This window comes from Hyla sarda, chromosome 1 (assembly GCF_029499605.1).
Source record: "Hyla sarda isolate aHylSar1 chromosome 1, aHylSar1.hap1, whole genome shotgun sequence".
NCBI classification, from domain to species: Eukaryota; Metazoa; Chordata; class Amphibia; order Anura; family Hylidae; genus Hyla; species Hyla sarda.
The window spans coordinates 508,236,391-508,255,624 of NC_079189.1; the positions used below are offsets into that span (position 1 = coordinate 508,236,391).

Genomic DNA, 19,234 nt, shown 5'->3' on the forward strand with positions numbered 1-19,234 from the left:
ATTTCACTGTAAGGGTATGTTCATACATTGAAAAATGTGCACCTGCTTTTTTTATTTGCTCCACTTTTTCCATCAGTTTTTTGCATTCTTCATGTGTTTATGTCCCAAAAGTGTATGAAAAAAGTTCCAAAAACTGAACTTTTTTCATATACAGTTTAAAAAATTACCTTGCACTTAATTTTACGGCTGAAACATTACGTCTGTAAAATTCTACTGAATGCAAATTAACAACTGTTTTCCAATGAGTTTAATATAATATAATACAAAAAATGATACTTCCTGTCCTCATTATCTTCTAAGGCAGAAAGATATTTAAATTTTTCATCTTATGTCCAATGAGTCGTCAGTAGATTCCATTTGCGTGCAGGGCTTTTATGGTGATAAAATGAACTTGGTCTCTGTGCCACCGCTAAATTGGCTCCCCAAGCCTGAACATTTTCTTGTTTAATAGATCTTAAATAATTCATAAGAATTGAATCTCCTTGTACATCCTGGGAATAGCTGTTTTTGCTAGATTTTAGTTAAATTTTGAGATCATATTACATAGCACCACAGCAAAAAATCTGGCATCCAATAACAACATAAAAATAAGCCAGCTATATTTTCAACGGATTAAAGTTTGATTTTCCAGACATTAACAAAATAGTAAAAAAATGTTTACCTATCATTACATTAGATCCAACATTAGAAATGGTTTGGAGTCCAGGAAATCTAATTTGTAGCTAAAAAAGGCCCTTAAAATCAGTTACCTCCACTGGCTCCACTAGAATTGTCTATAAATGTGGACGTGGCAGATATCAGTGTTGCAATACAGCCTTGATTTCCTTTAATTATTATTATTATGCAAATCAGCAGGTGTTTAACAAACCAAATATATCAACTGCAACACTAGGCATATAGTTTAGTTAATAATATATATGTTCTGTAAACCACCGTACATTCAGTAGGTTGCATGAAAGCGAGAATTTGTAAGAACTTATCTGATTTTTCTTTTGCTAATAATAGAATAGAAATATATCCACAACTTCATATCATTTTGAAAACTTGTCATGTATCAGGGAAAAAAGAAATAAGAAGGGGAGCTCCAATTCATGGTGGGGATCACCATTGTGAGCTTCTCAATACAGAAGCTTATGGTGGTATTGTTCTCCATGTGCCGATTTATACACAGTTCACATTAAGAGTTTCTATGCTATGTTTAAGAGCTATAATATAACTTATCTACTTTATTCCCCATAGAAATATCAAGTATATTTGTAAAATATACTAGATGTTTGTAAAATGCCAAAGAAAACTAAACAAAATAACACTAAACAAAGCTGTATGGCTGAATGTAGTTTTTCCTTGATATTAGGGATGCACCGATATATCGGCGGCCGATACATATCGGCCGAAAATAGCTGTTTCGGGGAAATGCCGAAACAACAAAAATGTGCCGATAATGACCCACCTCCCCTGCCCGCCCACAGCACAAGTTGCAAACACTGCCAGTGGCAGAGGCACTCGTGGAGGGTGCAGGGGGGGGCCGGGCGCAACATCTGGGGGGGGGGGGGGCGCGCTCTCCGGGATAGGAATACTTCTTTTTATGTGCCCAGGCCGGCTCCCGTGTGTGGCTGCAGGCGGGGGCTGGCCAGCGCATATAAAACCTAATACTGTATACTAAAAACCAGGGGGCCTCCAGCTGTTGTGAAACTACAACTCCCAGCATGCCCGGACCGGCAAAGTCTGTCTGGGCATGCTGGGAGTTGTAGTTTCACAACAGCTGGAGGCCCCCTGGTTTATAGTATACAGTATTAGTTCTGATATGCTCTGGTCGGCCCCAGCCTGCAGCCACACACGGGAGCCGGCCCGGGCACATAAAAAGAAGTATTCCTATCCCGGACATCCCTGTGTCCCGAAAAATCTTTTCGGGACATAAGGATGTCCGCCGGTCACTCACCATTCCCCGGCGTTCTCCTGCGATCCTCCTTCGGTCCCTCGCTTCTCCGCCTCTATGGTCGTACGCACGGGACGTCACTGACGTCCCGTGCGTACAACCATAGAGACGCAGGAGGACCGCAGGATCGTCGCAGGAGAACGAGCGCTGGCCGGGGCCTGGTAAGTGACTGTGTCATCTTGTTCAGTGTTCCGGTCACCGCTCCCCCGGTCCCGGCACCTACTGCTATGGTCCATAGGCCATAGCAGTAGATGTGACCCCGGGCCGGAGGAATGGTGACCGGAACACTGTGGGGGCAGCAGTACAGACATCCAGCCTCCAGCCATACACTGCATATGGCTGGAAGCTGTATGTCTGTGGGGTGGGGGGAAGCTGCCTACTATTGTGGGGGAACTGCTGACCTAATGTGGGGGGGAGCTGCCTACAAATGTGGGGGGAGCTGCCTAATATTGTGGGGGGAGCTGCCTAATATTGTTGGGGGGGGCAGCTGCCTACAAATGTGGGGGGGAGGTGCCTAATATTGTTGGGGGGGAGCTGCCTACAAATGTGGGGGGAGCTGCCTAATATTGTGGGGGGAGCTGCCTAATATTGTTGGGGGGAGCTGCCTAATATTGTTGGGGGGGAGCTGCCTAATATTGTGGGGGGGGGGAGCTGCCTACAAATGTGGGGGGAGCTGCCTACAAATGTGGGGGGAGCTGCCTAATATTGTGGGGGGAGCTGCCTAATATTGTGGAGGGGAGCTGCCTAATATTGTTGGGGGCAGCTGCCTAATTTTGTTGGGGGGGAGCTGCCTAATATTGTGGGGGGGGGGAGCTGCCTACAAATGTGGGGGGGAGCTGCCTACAAATGTGGGGGGAGCTGCCTAATATTGTTGTGGGGAGCTGCCTAATATTGTGGGGGAACTGCCTACTATTGTGGGGAACCTGCCTACTATTGTGGGGGAACTGCTGACCTAATGTGGGGGGGAGCTGCCTACAAATGTGGGGGGAGCTGCCTAATATTGTTGGGGGGAGCTGCCTAATATTGTGGGGGAACTGCCTAATATTGTGGAGGAACTGCCTACTATTGTGGGGGAAATGCTGACCTAATGTGGGGGAGCTGCCTATTATTGTGGGGGAGCTGCCTACTATTGTGGGGGAGCTGCCTATTAATGTGTGGGAGCTGGCAATCTAATGTGGGGGAATCTAATCTAATGAGCGGAAGACCGGGAGAAGTCATTTTCGGTTTCGGTATCGGTTTTGGACGGACATTTTTTGAAATTTCGGTTTCGTTTCGGTTCTGAAATTTCCATTTCGGTGCACCTCTTCTTGATATCCTACAGACCTTTGGTAAAATGAATTTCGCTATGGTCAGAACTACTGTGGGCAGATATATTTCTATTATAAATGTTAAACTAAATTCATATTTTGTTTATGCTTAACTGACAACAAAGTGATTTTTTTGAAGGGCAATAACAAGAAAGCCAAAGTAAGAATAAAAAAAAGTGAAATTCATATTAGAAAACAAATACTGGGAATCCTTACGGCGGGAAATACACTTTTATTTTTTGGAGTACAGGAACTGAAATACATATTATCTTTGACAGTAATACAAATTTATGATATTTCTGGCCCAAAAGTAATCCAATCAGTCTCTTCTTCTTTATGGAACATGCAAGCTGTTCTTTCATTATTGCATTACAGAACTGGAATGAAAGAAAGTGGGCAATTTATCTTAGGTTATTTACAGGTTCACAGTAACATACACATCATCTCCAGGACGCCAATAATTATATGAAAAACAGAAAAGGAAAATTATTACTGAGAACCGTCGGCCAATTAATTTTGTAGCCTACGGAAAACTTTCAGATATCTGAAATGTAAAGATTATGTCAGTGTGAGCTCTGCAGACATACAGGAAATTGTTGTTCTTATCTCACAGACATACTTATTGCCGTGTATAGTTTGTTCAAAATAGAGGGAACGTCTCATATTTTTAGTTTCCCTTACATCAGCAGCACAAATAGTGACAGATGGGACAGGTAGAAAGATTAATGACTGAGCCATGAGTTTAACTTTTTTTTCAAATAAGTTTTACTGTGAAGTGCACTGCGTAAAAACAGGAGTCCAACGATGGGTCAATTACTTAAATATGTCCAGTAGGTCCTGAGATATGTCCCCCAGAATATCCTCTGTTAAATTCAGTGAATCGTGCACAGGTGACGGGGCTCTGCCCATTCAATTTACATATTCATTGTCTGTGTATTGGGTTCAGTGTGGGTGAACAGGCTGTGACAGTTTTCCTTTAAAGATTTATGTCTCTTAAAAGGCAAGGAGGAAAAAATGAATTGAATTGCTTCCATGTGATTGGCCGACTGGCTATTTGTGTTAACAAGCAATTAAATAGGTGTACTTAATAAAGTGGCTGGTAAGTGTATATATTCCAGACAACCTGATTACTCTGGCCTTCAGTTAAGCAGAGGCTTAACAGTGGCAGAAGAATGGTCTCTAAATTCAAAAATGTTATTTGCTAATTATGGTGGAAAATAAGTATTTGGTCAATAACAAAAGTTCATCTCAATACTTACCCAATGGGCTAAAATACCCAATACTGGGTATTATAGCCCATTCCTCCATGCAGATCTCCTCTAGAGCAGTGATGTTTTGGGGCTGTTGCTGGGCAACATGGACTTCCAATTCCCTCCAAAGGTTTTCTATGGGGTTGAGATCTGGAGACTGGCTAGGCCACTCCAGGACCTTCAAATGCTTTTTACGAAGCCACTCCTTCATTGCCTGGGTGGTGTGTTTGGGATCATTGTCATGTTGAAAAATCCAGCCATGTTTCATCTTTAATGCCCTTGCTGATGGAAGGTTTTCACTCAAAATCTCACAATACATGGCCCCATTTATTCTTTCCTTTACACGGATCAGTTGTCCTGGTCCCTTTGCTGAAAAACAGCCCTAAAGCATGATGTTTCCACCCTCATGCTTCACAGAAGGTATGGTGTTCTTTGTATGCAACTCGGCATTCTTTCTCCTCCAAACACGACAAGTTGTTTTTACCAAAAATTTCTACTTTGCTTTCATATGACCATATGACATTCTCCCAATACACTTCTGGATCATCCAAATGCTCTCTAGCATACTTCAGACGGGCCTGGACATGTACTGGCTTAAGCAGGGTGACATGTCTGGCACTGCATGATTTGAGTCCCTAGCGGTGTAGTGTGTTACTGATGGTAGCCTTTGTTACTTTGGTCCCAGCTCTCTGCAGGTCATTCACTAGGTCCCCCTTTGTGATTCTAGGATTTTTGCTTACCGTCCTTGTGATCATTTTGACACCACGGAGTAAGATTTTGCATGGACCCACAGATCGAGGGAGATTATCAGTGGTCTTGTATGTCTTCCATTTTCTAATAATTGCTCCCACAGTTGATTTCTTCATACCAAGCTGCTTACCTCTTGCAGATTAAGTCTTCCCAGCCTGGTGCAGGGCTACAATTTTGTTTCTAGTGTCCTTCGACAGCTCTTTGGTCTTGGCCATAGTGGAGTTTGGAGTGTGACTGTTTGAGGTTGTGGACAGGTGTTTTTTATACTGATAACAAGTTCAAACAGGTGCCATTAATACAGGTAACGAGTGGAGGACAGTGGAGACTCTTGAAGAAGAATTTACAGGTCTGTGAGAGACAGAAATCCTGCTTGTTTGTAGGTGACCAAATACTTATTTTCCACCATAATTTGCAAATAAATTGTTTAAAAATCAGACAATGTGATTTTATGGATTTTTTTCTCATTATGTCTCTCATAGTTGATGTATACCTATATGAAAATTACAGGTCTCTCCCATCTTTTTAAGTGGGAGAACTTGCACAATTGGTGGCATAGGAACCCTAGCAGTGGATCTTATGGCGACCCAAAAGAATACCAAGCTTCCGGTATTTTTCCTCCTGTATAATGCACATAAAATGCTTGCTTATATCCATACTCTGGAAGTCTCTACTGGCATACATTTTGCCTTCAGCTCCTTCAGAACTCTTCCAAGGCCTGTCATGAACTAGCATCTCTAACAGCCATATTGACCTAAGAAATCTTGGTGCTCTTTGCTAATGCAGTTGAATAGAGGACAATTCTAGCTTATCCCCCTCGACCCAATGTCTTAAGACAACCAAAAATGTCCCAATCACCACAGCCTGAAGCTGACAGTCTAAAAGGTTGACAGGATCCTATAATGATCTCAGTGATTATATCATTCTCTAAAGGACCTTGAGCCAATACAGAGGCTCTTCTACCAAAATGATCTACTCTAGAGTCATATCTGTCTTCCTAAATTGGTATAGACCCTGAAGAGTTTTTTCTTACCTTCCATGAGTGTCCTCAGTTACTGTCATAAAGACTTTAACCCCTTAAGGATGCAGGCCTTTTTTGCAAATCTGACCACTGTCACTTTAAGCATTAATAACTCTGGGATGTTTTTACTTTTCATTCTGATTCCGAGATTGTTTTTCGTGACATATTCTACTTTATGTTAGTGGTAACATTTTGTCAATACGTGCATCATTTCTTCTTGAAAAATTCCAAAATTTGATGAAAAATTTGAAAATGTTGCATTTTTTTTTACTCTGAAACTCTCTGCTTATAAGGAAAATGGACATCCCAAATAAATTATATATTGATTCACATATACAATATGTCTACGTTATGTTTCCATCATAAAGTTGACATGTTTTTACTTTTGGAAGACAGAGGGCTTCAAAGTATAGCAGCAATTTTCCAATTTTTCACTAAATTTTCTAAATTGGAATTTTTCAGGGACCAGTTCAGATTTGAAGTGGATTTCAGGGGCCTTCATATTAGAAATACCCCACAAATGACCCCATTATAAAAACTGAACCCCTCAAAGTATTCAAAATGACATTCAGTAAGTGTGTTAACCCTTTAGGTGTTTCACAGGAATGGCAGCAAAGTGAAGGAGAAAATTCAAAATCTTCATTTTTTACACTCGCATGTCCTTGTAGACCCAGTTTTTGAATTTTTACAAGGGGTAAAAGGAGAAAATCTTCCTAAAATTTTTAACCCAATTTCTCTCGAGTAAGGAAATATCTCACATGTGGATGTGAAGTGCTCTGTGGGTGCACTAGAGGGCTCAGAAGGGAAGGAGCAACAATGGGATTTTGGGGAGTGAGTTTTTCTGAAATGGTTTTTGGGTGGCATGTCACTTAGGATGCCCCTATGGTGCCAGAACAGCAAGAAAACCCCCACATGGCATACTATTTTGGAAACTACACCCCTCAGGGAATGTAACAAGAGGTCCAGTGAGCCTTAACACCCCACAGGTGTTTGATGACTTTTCATTAAAGTTGGACGTGTAAAACAATATATATTTTTTCACTAAAATGCATTTTTTCCCCAAATTTTACATTTTTACAAGGAGTAATAGGAGAAAATGTCCCCAAAATTTGTAACCCCATCCCTTACGAGTATGGAAATACCCCATGTGTGAACGTCAACTGCACTGCGGGCGCACTACAATGCTCAGAAGAGAAGGAGTCACATTTGGCTTTTGGAAAGAAAATTTAGCTGAAATGGTTTTTGGGGGCATGTCACATTTAGGAAGCCCCTATGGTGACAGAACAGCAAAAAAACAAAAAACAAACACATGGCATATTATTTTGGAAACTACACCCCTCAAGGAATGTAACAAGGGGTACAGTGAGCCTTAACACCCCACAGGTGTTTGAGGACTTTTAGTTAAAGTTGGATGTGTAAATTAATTTTTTTTCACTAAAATGCAGTTTTTTCCCCATATTTTACATTTCTACAAGGGGTAATAGGAGAAAATGTGCCCCAAAATTTGTAACCCCATTTCTTCTGAGTATGGAAATGCCCCATGTGTGGACGTCAAGTGCTCTGCTGGCGCACTACAATGCTCAGAAGAGAAGGAGCGCCATTGAGATTTTATGTAAATACAAGACGCTTCGTATTATGCTTAAACCTCTTTTACTCACTCAGCAGCAAAAGAAATGGATATGTATATATTAATAATAAAACAGAAAAACTTTGATAACAAAGGTATGGTATAGTCAAACATGTTGGCATATTCAGTGGCCAATCAGAGTATCCAGACAGGTATAATAGTGACAGTTGCCCATATTTCCTCCTCTTCTTTTGCTGCTCAGCAGTACATATAGATGAGTATTACTGTTCTCCTTATTTCTTATTGCTTATATGTAATTTTTATCTAATTATTAAACCATTTTTATCGTTTTTTTTTCCCCCTGCATAAGTTACCAATATATAGATATATTAAATTTTATTCTATATTTATATATAATATTTTCCCCTTCCCCCCTTCCCCTCAGTTTATCCTATTAATTCCTATTCATATTGTCATATTTTATTTCCTATTGTCTTTCCATTATCCATCCTTGTTTCTGAACATTATTTCTTCTTATTTTATTGTTCCGTCCGTTGCCACTTGGATTTTGCTTAATTTCACTCATACCTGTATTCTTTTCTTATATTTTATCTTCCGTTCACTTACCTGCGGCTCGTTACACTTTCCGGTGCCTTCACATCCTGCATCTTGCTCTGTTTGCGCAATCGTCTTCTTCTTTATTTCTCCTGCGTCACGGCGGCCATCTTTACTTCGGCAGTGAGACTTCGGCGCCCGTTCTCGCGATAACACGCAGTGTGGTGATCACCTGCGTCACAGTGGGCGCGAGTTCTGTCAGATTCCATTCCTGTCAGGATCCTGTCAGACAACCATCGGAAGTTCATTGCGCTGTTCATTTATAAATTATAATACTTATTATTCTATTTATTTCCATTAATTCGATAATTACTAGTTATCCTATTTAATATAGTGGTTATTCAGTTTATTATTGAATATATATACTTCATTTCCCATATCTGACCATTTACCTCTGGGTGACATTATATCCATAGTTACCTATAGTCAGTTAAAATATATTTATATAGTGTATCTCTCATTTCTATTTTAATACAATAAATATCATTTATTTTTCTGTCACGGACACTGCTGAGGACACTAGAATTTCTAACAGGGATGTACGACAACCATCTTTATCTTCTGATAATAAAATCCCTGATCACTTGCAATCAGCAGTGGATGAGTCTGTAGCTCGCTCAGTCCACTCTGCTATATCTATCTTACAAGATAGCATTAATAAGTCCATATCCATGGCACTATCTAAAGCTGGTCCTTCTAGTGAAATTCCAGGACCTACTATCCCCTCTGAAATCTATTGGTCACCAGAAACATCTGTTTCTAAACTGGCTAAAGGTTTTAATACCTCAAAAAAGGCTAAGGCTAAACGCCATCATATTACTGACGACAAAGTTCCCTTCAAAAAATCTTCTAAGGGACCATGGAGAAAAACTGTTCCAGGTTAAACCCCCCAAAGGACGAGGGGGCACTCCCTCCGTCTGGAGAAGAAAAAGTTTAATCTCAAGGGGCGACACGCCTTCTTTACCGTGAGGACTGTGAATCTATGGAACGGTCTACCTCAGGAACTGGTCACAGCAGGAACAATTAACAGCTTTAAAACAGGATTAGATACATTCATGGAACAAAATAACATTAATGCTTATGAAGAAATATAAAATCCCATCCCTTCCCCAATATCGCGCCACACCCCTACCCCTTAATTCCCTGGTTGAACTTGATGGACATATGTCTTTTTTTGACTGTACTAACTATGTAACTATGTCAAGATTACCCCCATAATAAGAGATCTAAGTCGGATCATTCTACTGGTGTCCATCAGAAACACCCCATACCCTCAGCTCCTAAGGAAGTTATTTCCAAAAGAGCCAAAAAAGCCGCTAAAAGATCAAAACCGGATTCCTATAATGAATCCCATTCTGAAGATTCAGATGTCCCTACTAATGCTGATGAAATTTTTATCTCTGACTACTCCTCTGAGGAGAGTGGAGAATTGGCAGAGGACCCTGATGACCAGAAAGATTGCATTCCAGTAGAGTCGGATCAATCTTACTTCGATCCCGCTCTAATTCGCCATCCCAGATCAGGGGAATGGCTCCCCACCGGTAAGGTGGCGAAATTCATATCTACTAGAGTGTTCAAAAGTTTAGACAGAACCACTCGCAACAAAATGAAGGCAGAGTGTCCAAGACCCACCCTGCCACACAATTCTTCAGTTACTCCTGAACTAGACCCTGTTCTAACTAAATTCTTAATGAAATCGGGGAAAAACCCCAAGAAAGGTCTGGATCGGAGCTTCCGAGCATGCCAGGATAAATTAATGGACCTTATTGGCCCCCTAACTAAAATAGTTGACTTGGCCGAGGAATCCTCCGCCAGCAATAGACCCGTAGACACGGAAGTCCTATTGGGATGGGCACAACGTGCCGTTTGTATATTCGGAAACGCCAATGCAGCGCTTTCTGTAGAATGCAAACGTTCTATTTTAATGAAGATTGACCCCCAAATTACAAATTTAGCATCCAAAGAACCTGAAAAGCCTACAGAAGGCTTATTATTTGGGGACGATTTTATACATGACATGGGCAAATATGTAGGATTGTTTTCATCCATCAACAAAGCCCAATCCTCCCTCAAGAAAGTCTTCTCTAATAGAGTTTTTGGTCGGGCCGGGAAAGGTAGGAGCTGCTTTTCCGGCCGATCTCTCCCCAACAGACAAAATTTTAGAGGCTCCTACCATAACAACCAAACTTACCAATCTTCACAACCGGTCCCTACACCATTCTTTCCATATCGTGGAAGACCATGGAGAGCCAGAGGCCAGAGAGGGGTCCCTCGAGCTAGATCATCTTCAGGTAAGCCATCTCCATTCTTTCACAAATCTCCCATTGGGAGGAAGAATCATGCATTTTTTGAAAAATTGGAATATGATTACTTCCGACTTATGGATACTAAACACTGTATCGGGTTTTCTGATAGAATTTGTCTCCCCACCCGTCCAATATTATCTTCCCCATCCAATCCAATTTTCCAAAATAGATCAGGATCTGATCGATTCGGAAGTGGAGGATCTCGTTTCCAAAAATGCCATTGTTCCTGTCCCCATGGATTCTATGGGTTTTCTCAGCAACCTGTTCATAGTAAAAAAGAAGGACGGAGGTCACAGACCCGTTATCAATCTAAGACTACTCAACAATCATGTTGTGTACAGACACTTCAAGATGGAAGGCATCCATCTTTTAAGAGACATGTTACTCAAAGACGATTGGTTAATCAAGATAGACTTGAAAGATGCTTATATCACCGTTCCAATTCATCCATCTTCTCAAATGTATCTTCAATTTCTTTGGAACAATCAAAAATGGCAATTCACTTGCCTCCCATTCGGACTAGCATCGGCTCCATGGTGCTTCACCAAACTTCTAAAACCAATTGTGGCCCTTCTCAGAAGCCGAGGTGTTCGTCTAATTATTTATCTAGACGATATTCTCCTCATGGCTCAAATAGAATCAATTCTTCTCTCACACAAAGATTGGACTTTATCACTTTTAACCAATCTGGGTTTCCTTATCAATCACACGAAATACGTTCTCCTACCTTCTCAGGAATTGGAATTCCTGGGCTTTACGATCAACACCCAGTTGACCATTCTAAGTCTTCCTCCCAGGAGACTGAAAATTATCCGCAAAGAGATTCGCCAGATTCTTCACAAAGATCTTATCTCTCTGAGGACGATAGCTCGGATTGTGGGCCTTCTCTCAGCCTCCATTCAAGCAGTCTTTCCAGCCCCTCTTCATTATCGAGCTCTTCAGCATCTTCAGACGCCAAGGAAGAACTTCTTTGGTGGCTATCTCACATTCAGGATTGGAATGGAAAAGCAATTTTCAATCCCAACCCAGACCTTATCATAGAATCAGATGCCAGCCTAGTAGGCTGGGGTGCTCATTGCGATTCCCTCTCTACTGGAGGGAAATGGTCTACTTCCGAATCTACCCTTCATATCAACTGCTTAGAGCTTTTGGCTGGGTCATTCGCACTAAAGAGCTTTGCGAAGGATTTATCTCACTGTTGTGTCTTACTTGGCATGGACAACATCTCTGCTGTCCAATATATCAATCATCTCGGTGGAACAACTTCCAAGGCCCTTGCCGATATTGCCAAAGATTTCTGGCATTTTTGTCTAGACAGACATATTACTCTGAAAGCAGAATACCTTCCTGGGATTTCCAATTCAATCGCAGATTGGAATTCCAGATTCCTCACAGACTTCAGCGATTGGAAACTTCTTCCCAGAGTCTTTCAAAAAGTCGAGCAATTATGGGGCCCACTCCATATCGACATGTTCGCTTCTCGTCTGAATTGTCAAATTCAGCAATTCTTCAGCTGGAAGCCAGATGCGGAAGCAATAGGAACGGACGCTTTCCTCCAATTTTGGCCTCCAAAAACCCTTTACGCATTTCCACCATTCAATCTATTTCCTCGTCTACTCTTTCAAACTTCCCTTCGGAAATCATCCTTGGTCCTAATCACTCCTTGGTGGCAAACTCAACAGTGGTTTCCTCAACTTCTAGATCTCTTAATAGATTATCCTCTACTTCTACCTACTTCTCAGGATCTCCTTCTGGACCCTCTGGGCAACTTTCATCCATTGATCTTGTCAGATCAATTGACTCTAGTCGCTTGGTTAATTTCGGGCATTCCAGGACAGTCTCACCACTTTCTTTCACAACTACAGAACTCCTCTCGGATGCATGGGCTCCAGGCACCAGATCTGCTTACAGATCAGCCTGGAAAATTTGGCTTCATTGGTGCTCTCAAAGGGATTTGGATCCCTTTCAAACGTCTATCCCTAACATCTTAAATTTTTTATCCACCTGCTTTGATGATGGTAAAGCTTACCGCACCATCAATTTATACCATTCAGCCATTTCGGCTAGACATTCTCTCATTGATTCATTACCTATAGGTAAACATCCTTTAGTGTGTAGACTTTTGAAAGGCATACGTTATCAACGTCCTCCTTTGCCTAAGTATAACTCTACTTGGGATGTCAACATCATCTTGGATCTCTTCCTTACGTGGGAAGACAATGACTCCCTATCTTTAAAATTCCTTTCATTTAAACTTACTGTTCTTTTGTGCCTTATTTCCGTCAAACGCGTATCTGATGTTAGAGCACTAGATATTTCTAGAATGCAATTTTCTCCTGATGGGGTTATCTTCACTATCTATCGTCGTACAAAAACTAATTTACACTCCGTTTTTATCCAGTGTTCCCCCCCCCCCCCCCCCGCGGTGCCAGAACAGTGGACCCCCCCACATGTGACCCCATTTTGGAAACTACAGCCCCCACAGAATTTAATAAGGGGTGCAGTGAGCATTTACACCCCACTGGTGTTTGACAGATCTTTGGAACAGTGGGCTGTGCAAATGAAAAATTACATCTGTGGGCTGACTGCACCCCTTATTACATTCCGTGAGGGGTGTAGTTTCCAAAATGGGGTCACATGCGGGGGGGGGGGGGTTTGTTCTGGCACTATGGGGGCTTTGTAAACACACGTGGCCTTCAATTCCAGACAAATTTTCTCTTCAAAATCCCAATGGCGCTCCTTCTCTTCTGAGCATTGTAGTTCGCCCGCAGAGCACCTTACATCCACATATGTGGTATGTTCTTACTCAGAAGAAATGAGGTTACAAATTTTGGGGGGCTTTTTTGACTATTTTCCCTTGTAAAAATGAAAAATTTAGGGTAACACCAGCATTTTAGTAATCCATCCAACTTTAACAAAAATTTGTCAAACACCTGCGGGGTGTTCAGGCTCACTATACCCCTTGTTACGTTCTGTGAGGGGTGTAGTTTCCAAAATGGGGTCACATATGAGTATTTATTTTTTTGCGTTTATGTCAGAACCGCTGTAAAATCAGCCACCCCCTGTGCAAATCACCAATTTAGGCCTCAAATGTACATAGTGTGCTCTGAGCCTTGTTGTGCGTCCGCAGAGCATTTTACGCCCACATATGGGGTATTTCCATACTCAGGAGAAATTACGTTACAAATTTTGGGGGTCTTTTTTTCCTTTTACCTCTTGTGAAAATAAAGAGTATGGGGCAACACCAGCATGTTAGTGTAACATTTTTTTAATTTTTTTACACTAACCGGCTGAAGTAGACCCCAACTTTTCCTTTTCATAAGGGGTAAAAGGAGAAAAATACCCCAAAATTTGTAACGCAAGTACGGAAATACCCCATATGTTGCCCTAAACTGTTCCCTTAAAATACGACAGGGCTCCGAAGTGAGAGAGCGCCATGCGCATTAGAGGACTAAAATAGGGATATTCCAGTGATTCCAAAACAGGGTGCCTCCAGCTGTTGCTAAACTCCCAGCATGCCTGGACAGTCAGTGGCTGTCCAGAAATGCTGGGAGTTGTTGTTTTGCAACAGCTGGAGGCTCCGTTTTGGAAACACTGCCGTACGATGTTTTTTATTTTTATTGGAGGGGACAGTGTAAGGGGGTGTATATGTAGTGTTTTATCTTTTATTATGTGTTAGTGTAGTGTTTTTAGGGTACATTCGCACTGGCGCAGGTTTACAGTGAGTTTCCCGCAAGGAGTTTGTGCTGTGGCAGAAAATTTGCAGCAGCTCAAACATGAAGCAGGAAACTTACTGTAAACCTGCCCGTGTGAATGTACCCTGTACATTTACATGGGGGGCGGGGGCAAACCTCCAGCTGTTGCAAAACTACTTTTGCAACAGCTGGAGGTAAACTGGTTGGAAAACCTTCAGTTAGGTTCTGTTACCTAACTCAGTATTTTCCAACCGGGGTGGCTCCAGCTGTTGCAAAACTACAACTCCCAGCATGTACTGATCGCCGAAGAGCATACTGGGAGATGTAGTTATGCAACAGCTGGAGGTACGCAACTACAACTCCCAGCATGCCGAGACAGCTGTTTGGGCACGCTGAGATTTGCAGTTTTGCAACATCTGGAGGGCTACAGTTTAGAGACCACTGCACAGTGATCTCCAAACTGTGGCCCTCCAGATGTTGCAAAACTACAAATCACAGCATGCACAGACAGCAAACTGCTGTGTGGGCATGCTGGGAGTTGTAGTTTTGCAAGAACTGGAGGGCCACTGCACAGTGATCACCAAACTGTAGCTCCCTTAATCTTACAAAACTACAAATCCCAGCATGCCCAAACGGCTGTCTGGGCATGCTGGGAGTTGTAGTTTTGCAACATCTGGGGGGGGGGGGGGTCGGTATAGTGGTCTCCAAACGTTAACCCCCCCCAGATGTTGCTAGGCATCTACTCACCGGCTTCCGCAGTCTTCACCAGGGAGCCACAAGTCATCGACCTCCCCCGCCACCGGTCACGCTACAGTTTCCCCGTTCTGCCCGGATTACCGTTGGTGGGCAGGAAGGGGGAACCGAACTTTAACACCCCCGCCCCCGATCTGCTATTGGTCGTTGCTTCTTGACATCCAATAGCAGGGATAGGAGGGGTGGCACCCACCTAACTGCTATGCCTTCATTTACTGTACTAAGACTGGCATATTTTGCACCAGATTTTCTAATAGACAGGAAATCAAATTGTGCAAATGTTTATACCGTTTTTAGGCTCTCAAGTGTATTACAATGTAAGTCTACGTGACTTCTGGCAAATTCCATAGATGACTCACTTTTGAAGAAGACTACAGAGTTGCTAAAGTTTTATGCAGGGATCCTGCCGCCAGGCTATAATGCTATGCAAGCTGCGGTTTTTGCTTTAATTATTGAATTCATTGAGACACACAAGTACACCAAAACATAAAACACACAAAAATAAATAAATAAATCCTGATTATTCCCTTTCTTGATTTTCTGATTTAATTGTATGTGTACTGTATCTACGTCTCTTAGATATATATATTTTTTCTTATTTAATTTAATAGCAGCACTAATTATTTCTAATCAGTTCTGTCTCTTGCTCTCTAAACCAAACTTTGCCCACGGTACAATATGTTCATCTTGCATTACTAAAGTTATCTTTATAGATATCTGGGGTAGAGATATTGTTAGTTTATTATTGTGAAGGGTAACCTAAGATTCCTGTATAAGTCTTGGGGGTGGCAGAGATCAATGAAGGATTTATACTAAAGTTTGGGTGTGATATGTGGACCTCACAAGTGAACACTTTTGGGGAGATTTATCAAAACCTGTCCAGAGGAAAAGTTGCTCATAGTAACCAATCAGATTTTTTCTTTCAATAAAAAAAAATACCTCTGCAAAATGAAAGATGCGATCTGATTGGTTGCTATGGGCAACTTTTCCTGCATACCCTCCCTGTGACGGAAGGCTATACAGTGTATAACACTAGTGTGCACACAGGTATAGGCTGATATCATTAAGAAGAAGAAAGGAAGTTTGTTGATGATAACCTTCATAACATTTACACTTCAGCTCAGGTGCCACTAGGATAGCAAGAAAGTGTAAAATCACCCTGAAACATCTGAGATAACTGAAGTAGTAATGAAAAAAAAGTCATCTGAAGAGATGGCCCTTTTAAGGGTAGGGTCACACTAAGTGGATATGCAACGTAATAGATGCTGTGAGAAATCTGTTGAGCAGTGGAAAATGCGCTAGGGGCAGACACAGGGCTTTCCCTGCCTCAACCCTGGTTCCGGAGCCAGTGGGAGCAGCTGGCTCTTGAACCTTATTGCAGACACACGACTGCGGCGGGGAACGCCTGCGTCTGCTCCTTGAGAAAACACAGCGTATTTCTTGCTGCTCAGCAGAATTCACATAAGTAGCCAAATAGAGTGATTTCTTTTTGGTCTGATCAGGAGATTCTTGCTATTCGAACAGCAGGCAGCAAGGAGGGGAGTACAGGTGTGTAAAACACTGGTCTTTAGTAAATCTGCCCTACAGTTTAGAAACATGCTGGGGCATTGTGTCCTCTAAGCCAGTGCTTCTTAAAATTTAAAGGGGTATTCCGGCCCTAAGATTTCTTATCCCCTGTCCAAAGGATAGGGGATAAGATGCCTGATCGTGGGGGTCCTGCTGCTGAGGAACCCCGCAATCTTTCATGCAGCACCCCGCTATCATCAGCCTCCTGAGCAAACATTGCTCCAGGTCTGATGAATCACGATCACGGGGTCGTAGTATCTTGTTATCACAGCTCCGCCCCCTCAATGCAAGTCTATGGGAGGGGGCGTGGTGGCTGTCCTCAGCAGCAGGACCCCCACGATCAGGCATCTTATCCCCTATCCTTTGGATAGGGGATAAGATGTCTTAGATCCGGAGTAACCCTTTAAGGTGGGTCTCACAAATGAGGCACAGCTGGGGAGGAAGTTTTCACCAAAGTGACAATAAGCTGCACACTTCTTTCTCTGAATGAAACAATCTGGTTTAGCAAAATGATTGACTCACTTTGTGTTCAGTTATACAGCATTTAAGAGGTCAAAAAAAATAAAAAATGGTAGACAGCAATATTTGTAATCTTTGCATGGATTTTTACCATAGATGTGAATCTCCGGCAGAACTTTGGACTGTTGGATGAGGATCAGGTATAACAAATTTGAGAAGCCTTGCTCTAGGCAGTCCTTACCAACTTCTCCAGGCCAAGGAACATTTGTATGTGTTCTTGCACGCTCCAATTTCCTGAGTTGTTTCATTTAGCATGCTCGGGAATAAATGAATCATAAAGAGTCACATGATCAAACTGCCTTATTTACAAACCAGTTTGGCTTTGGATCAGGGGTCGGCAACCCCTGGCGTGCCAGGGGTGCTTTTGAGTGGCACACGGGGCCACGGGCGGAGAGGCGCTTGCTCCGCTAATGGGGATCCAGGACACTTGTTCGGATCCCCAGGTGAGCGAGCGCCGCTTTCAGCTGTGGGCACACACGCACGCACAGTTAAAGATTCCTCTCAGTGTGAGCTTCAGGACCTGCGGCTTCACTGAGAGGAGACCTGTGACTTCTGCCCGAACGCAGCGCAGGCGCTGATGACGTCACTCATTGGCGCCTGCACTGTAGTGGGAAAAGAATGCAGAGTAAAAGTTTTTTTTTTTTTTGTAATCATCCTGGAATCAGTAGAGCAGGGGAGGGAAGGTGACAGGATGATGGGGGGGTGCAAGTGATGATGGGGGGGGGGTGAAAGTGATGATGGGGAGGTGCAAGTGACAGGAGTGAAGGGGGTGCAGGTGACGGGGGGAGGGGATGAAAGTGACTGGGGGTGGCATGATGATTTGGATGTGAAGGAGAACTTGCTATTTCCCTACCTGGCTACCTACACAATTATGGGGGGGGGGGGGGGGGGGATGCAAATGATGATGGGGTTGCAAGTGACAAGGTGAAAGGGGCGTGCAAGTGACGGGGAGGGGGATGATGATGATTTGGATGTGAATTGTGAGTCAGTTAATGTAACTGTATGTATATTATTGCGCAACACGACTGGGGTATGAATTATGGTGTGGACTGATTCTGGGGTCTGTATTATGGTGGGTGGTGATTCTGGGGTCTGTATTATGGTGGGTGGTGATTCTGGGGTCTGTATTATAGTGGGAACTGATTCAGGGGTCTGAATTATGGTGGGTGGTGATTCTGGGGTCTGTATTATGGTGGGTGGTGATTCTGGGGTCTGTATTATGGTTGGTGGTGATTCTAGGGTCTGTATTATCGTGGGTGGTGATTCTGGAGTCTGTATTATGGTGGGAACTGATTCTGGGGTCTGTATTATGGTGGGTGGTGATTCTGGGGTCTGTATTATGGTGAGGTCTGATTCTGGGGTCTGTATTATGGTGGATAGTGATTCTGGAGTCTGTATTATGGTGGGGTCTGTATTATGGTGGATGGTGATTCTGGAGTCTGTATTATGGTGGGGTCTGTATTATGGTGCAGACTGATTCTGGGGTCTGTATAGTGGTGAGGACTGATTCTGGGGTCTGTATTATGGTGAGGTCTGATTCAGGGGTCTGTATTATGGTGGAGTCTAATTCAGGGGTCTGTATTATGGTGGGTGGTGATTCTGGGGGTCTATTATGGTGGGTGGTGATTCTGGGGTCTGTATTTTGGTGGGTGGTGATTCTGTGGTCTGTATTATGGTGGGTGGTTATTCTGGTGTCTGTATTATCGTGGGTGGTGATTCTGGGGGTCTATTATGGTGGGTGGTGATTCTGGGGGTCTGTATTATGGTGGGTGGTGATTCTGGAGTCTGTATTATGGTGTGGTCCAATTGTGGGTCTGTATTCTAATGGGTGGTGATTCTGGGGTTTGTATTATGGTGGGTGGTGATTCTGGGGTCTGTATTTTGGTGCGGACTGATTCTAGGGTCTGCATTGTGGTGGGTGGTGATTCTGGGGTCTGTATTATGGTGGGTGA

The 19,234-nt window shown here is 42.8% G+C and overlaps 1 protein-coding gene across 2 annotated transcripts in view; it reads right to left on the reverse strand.

The window, feature by feature from the left end:
- Nucleotides 1-3,464: 3,464 nt before the first annotated feature.
- Nucleotides 3,465-19,234, reverse strand: part of FAM174A (family with sequence similarity 174 member A) — a 53,863-nt gene continuing 38,093 nt past the window's right edge. Inside the window, exons 3-4 of one of the 2 annotated variants that reach the window (XR_008847476.1) lie at nt 8,456-8,665; nt 3,499-3,620 (exon numbers count right to left, since the gene is read on the reverse strand). Coding sequence is in view for 1 of the 2 variants with exons in the window: in XM_056537540.1 (XP_056393515.1) it covers nt 3,605-3,620 (16 nt within the window). In the remaining variant the exon portion in view is untranslated. Of the gene's footprint in view, nt 3,621-8,455; nt 8,666-19,234 lie in introns of both variants that reach the window. The other variant, XM_056537540.1, reaches the window with a different exon arrangement.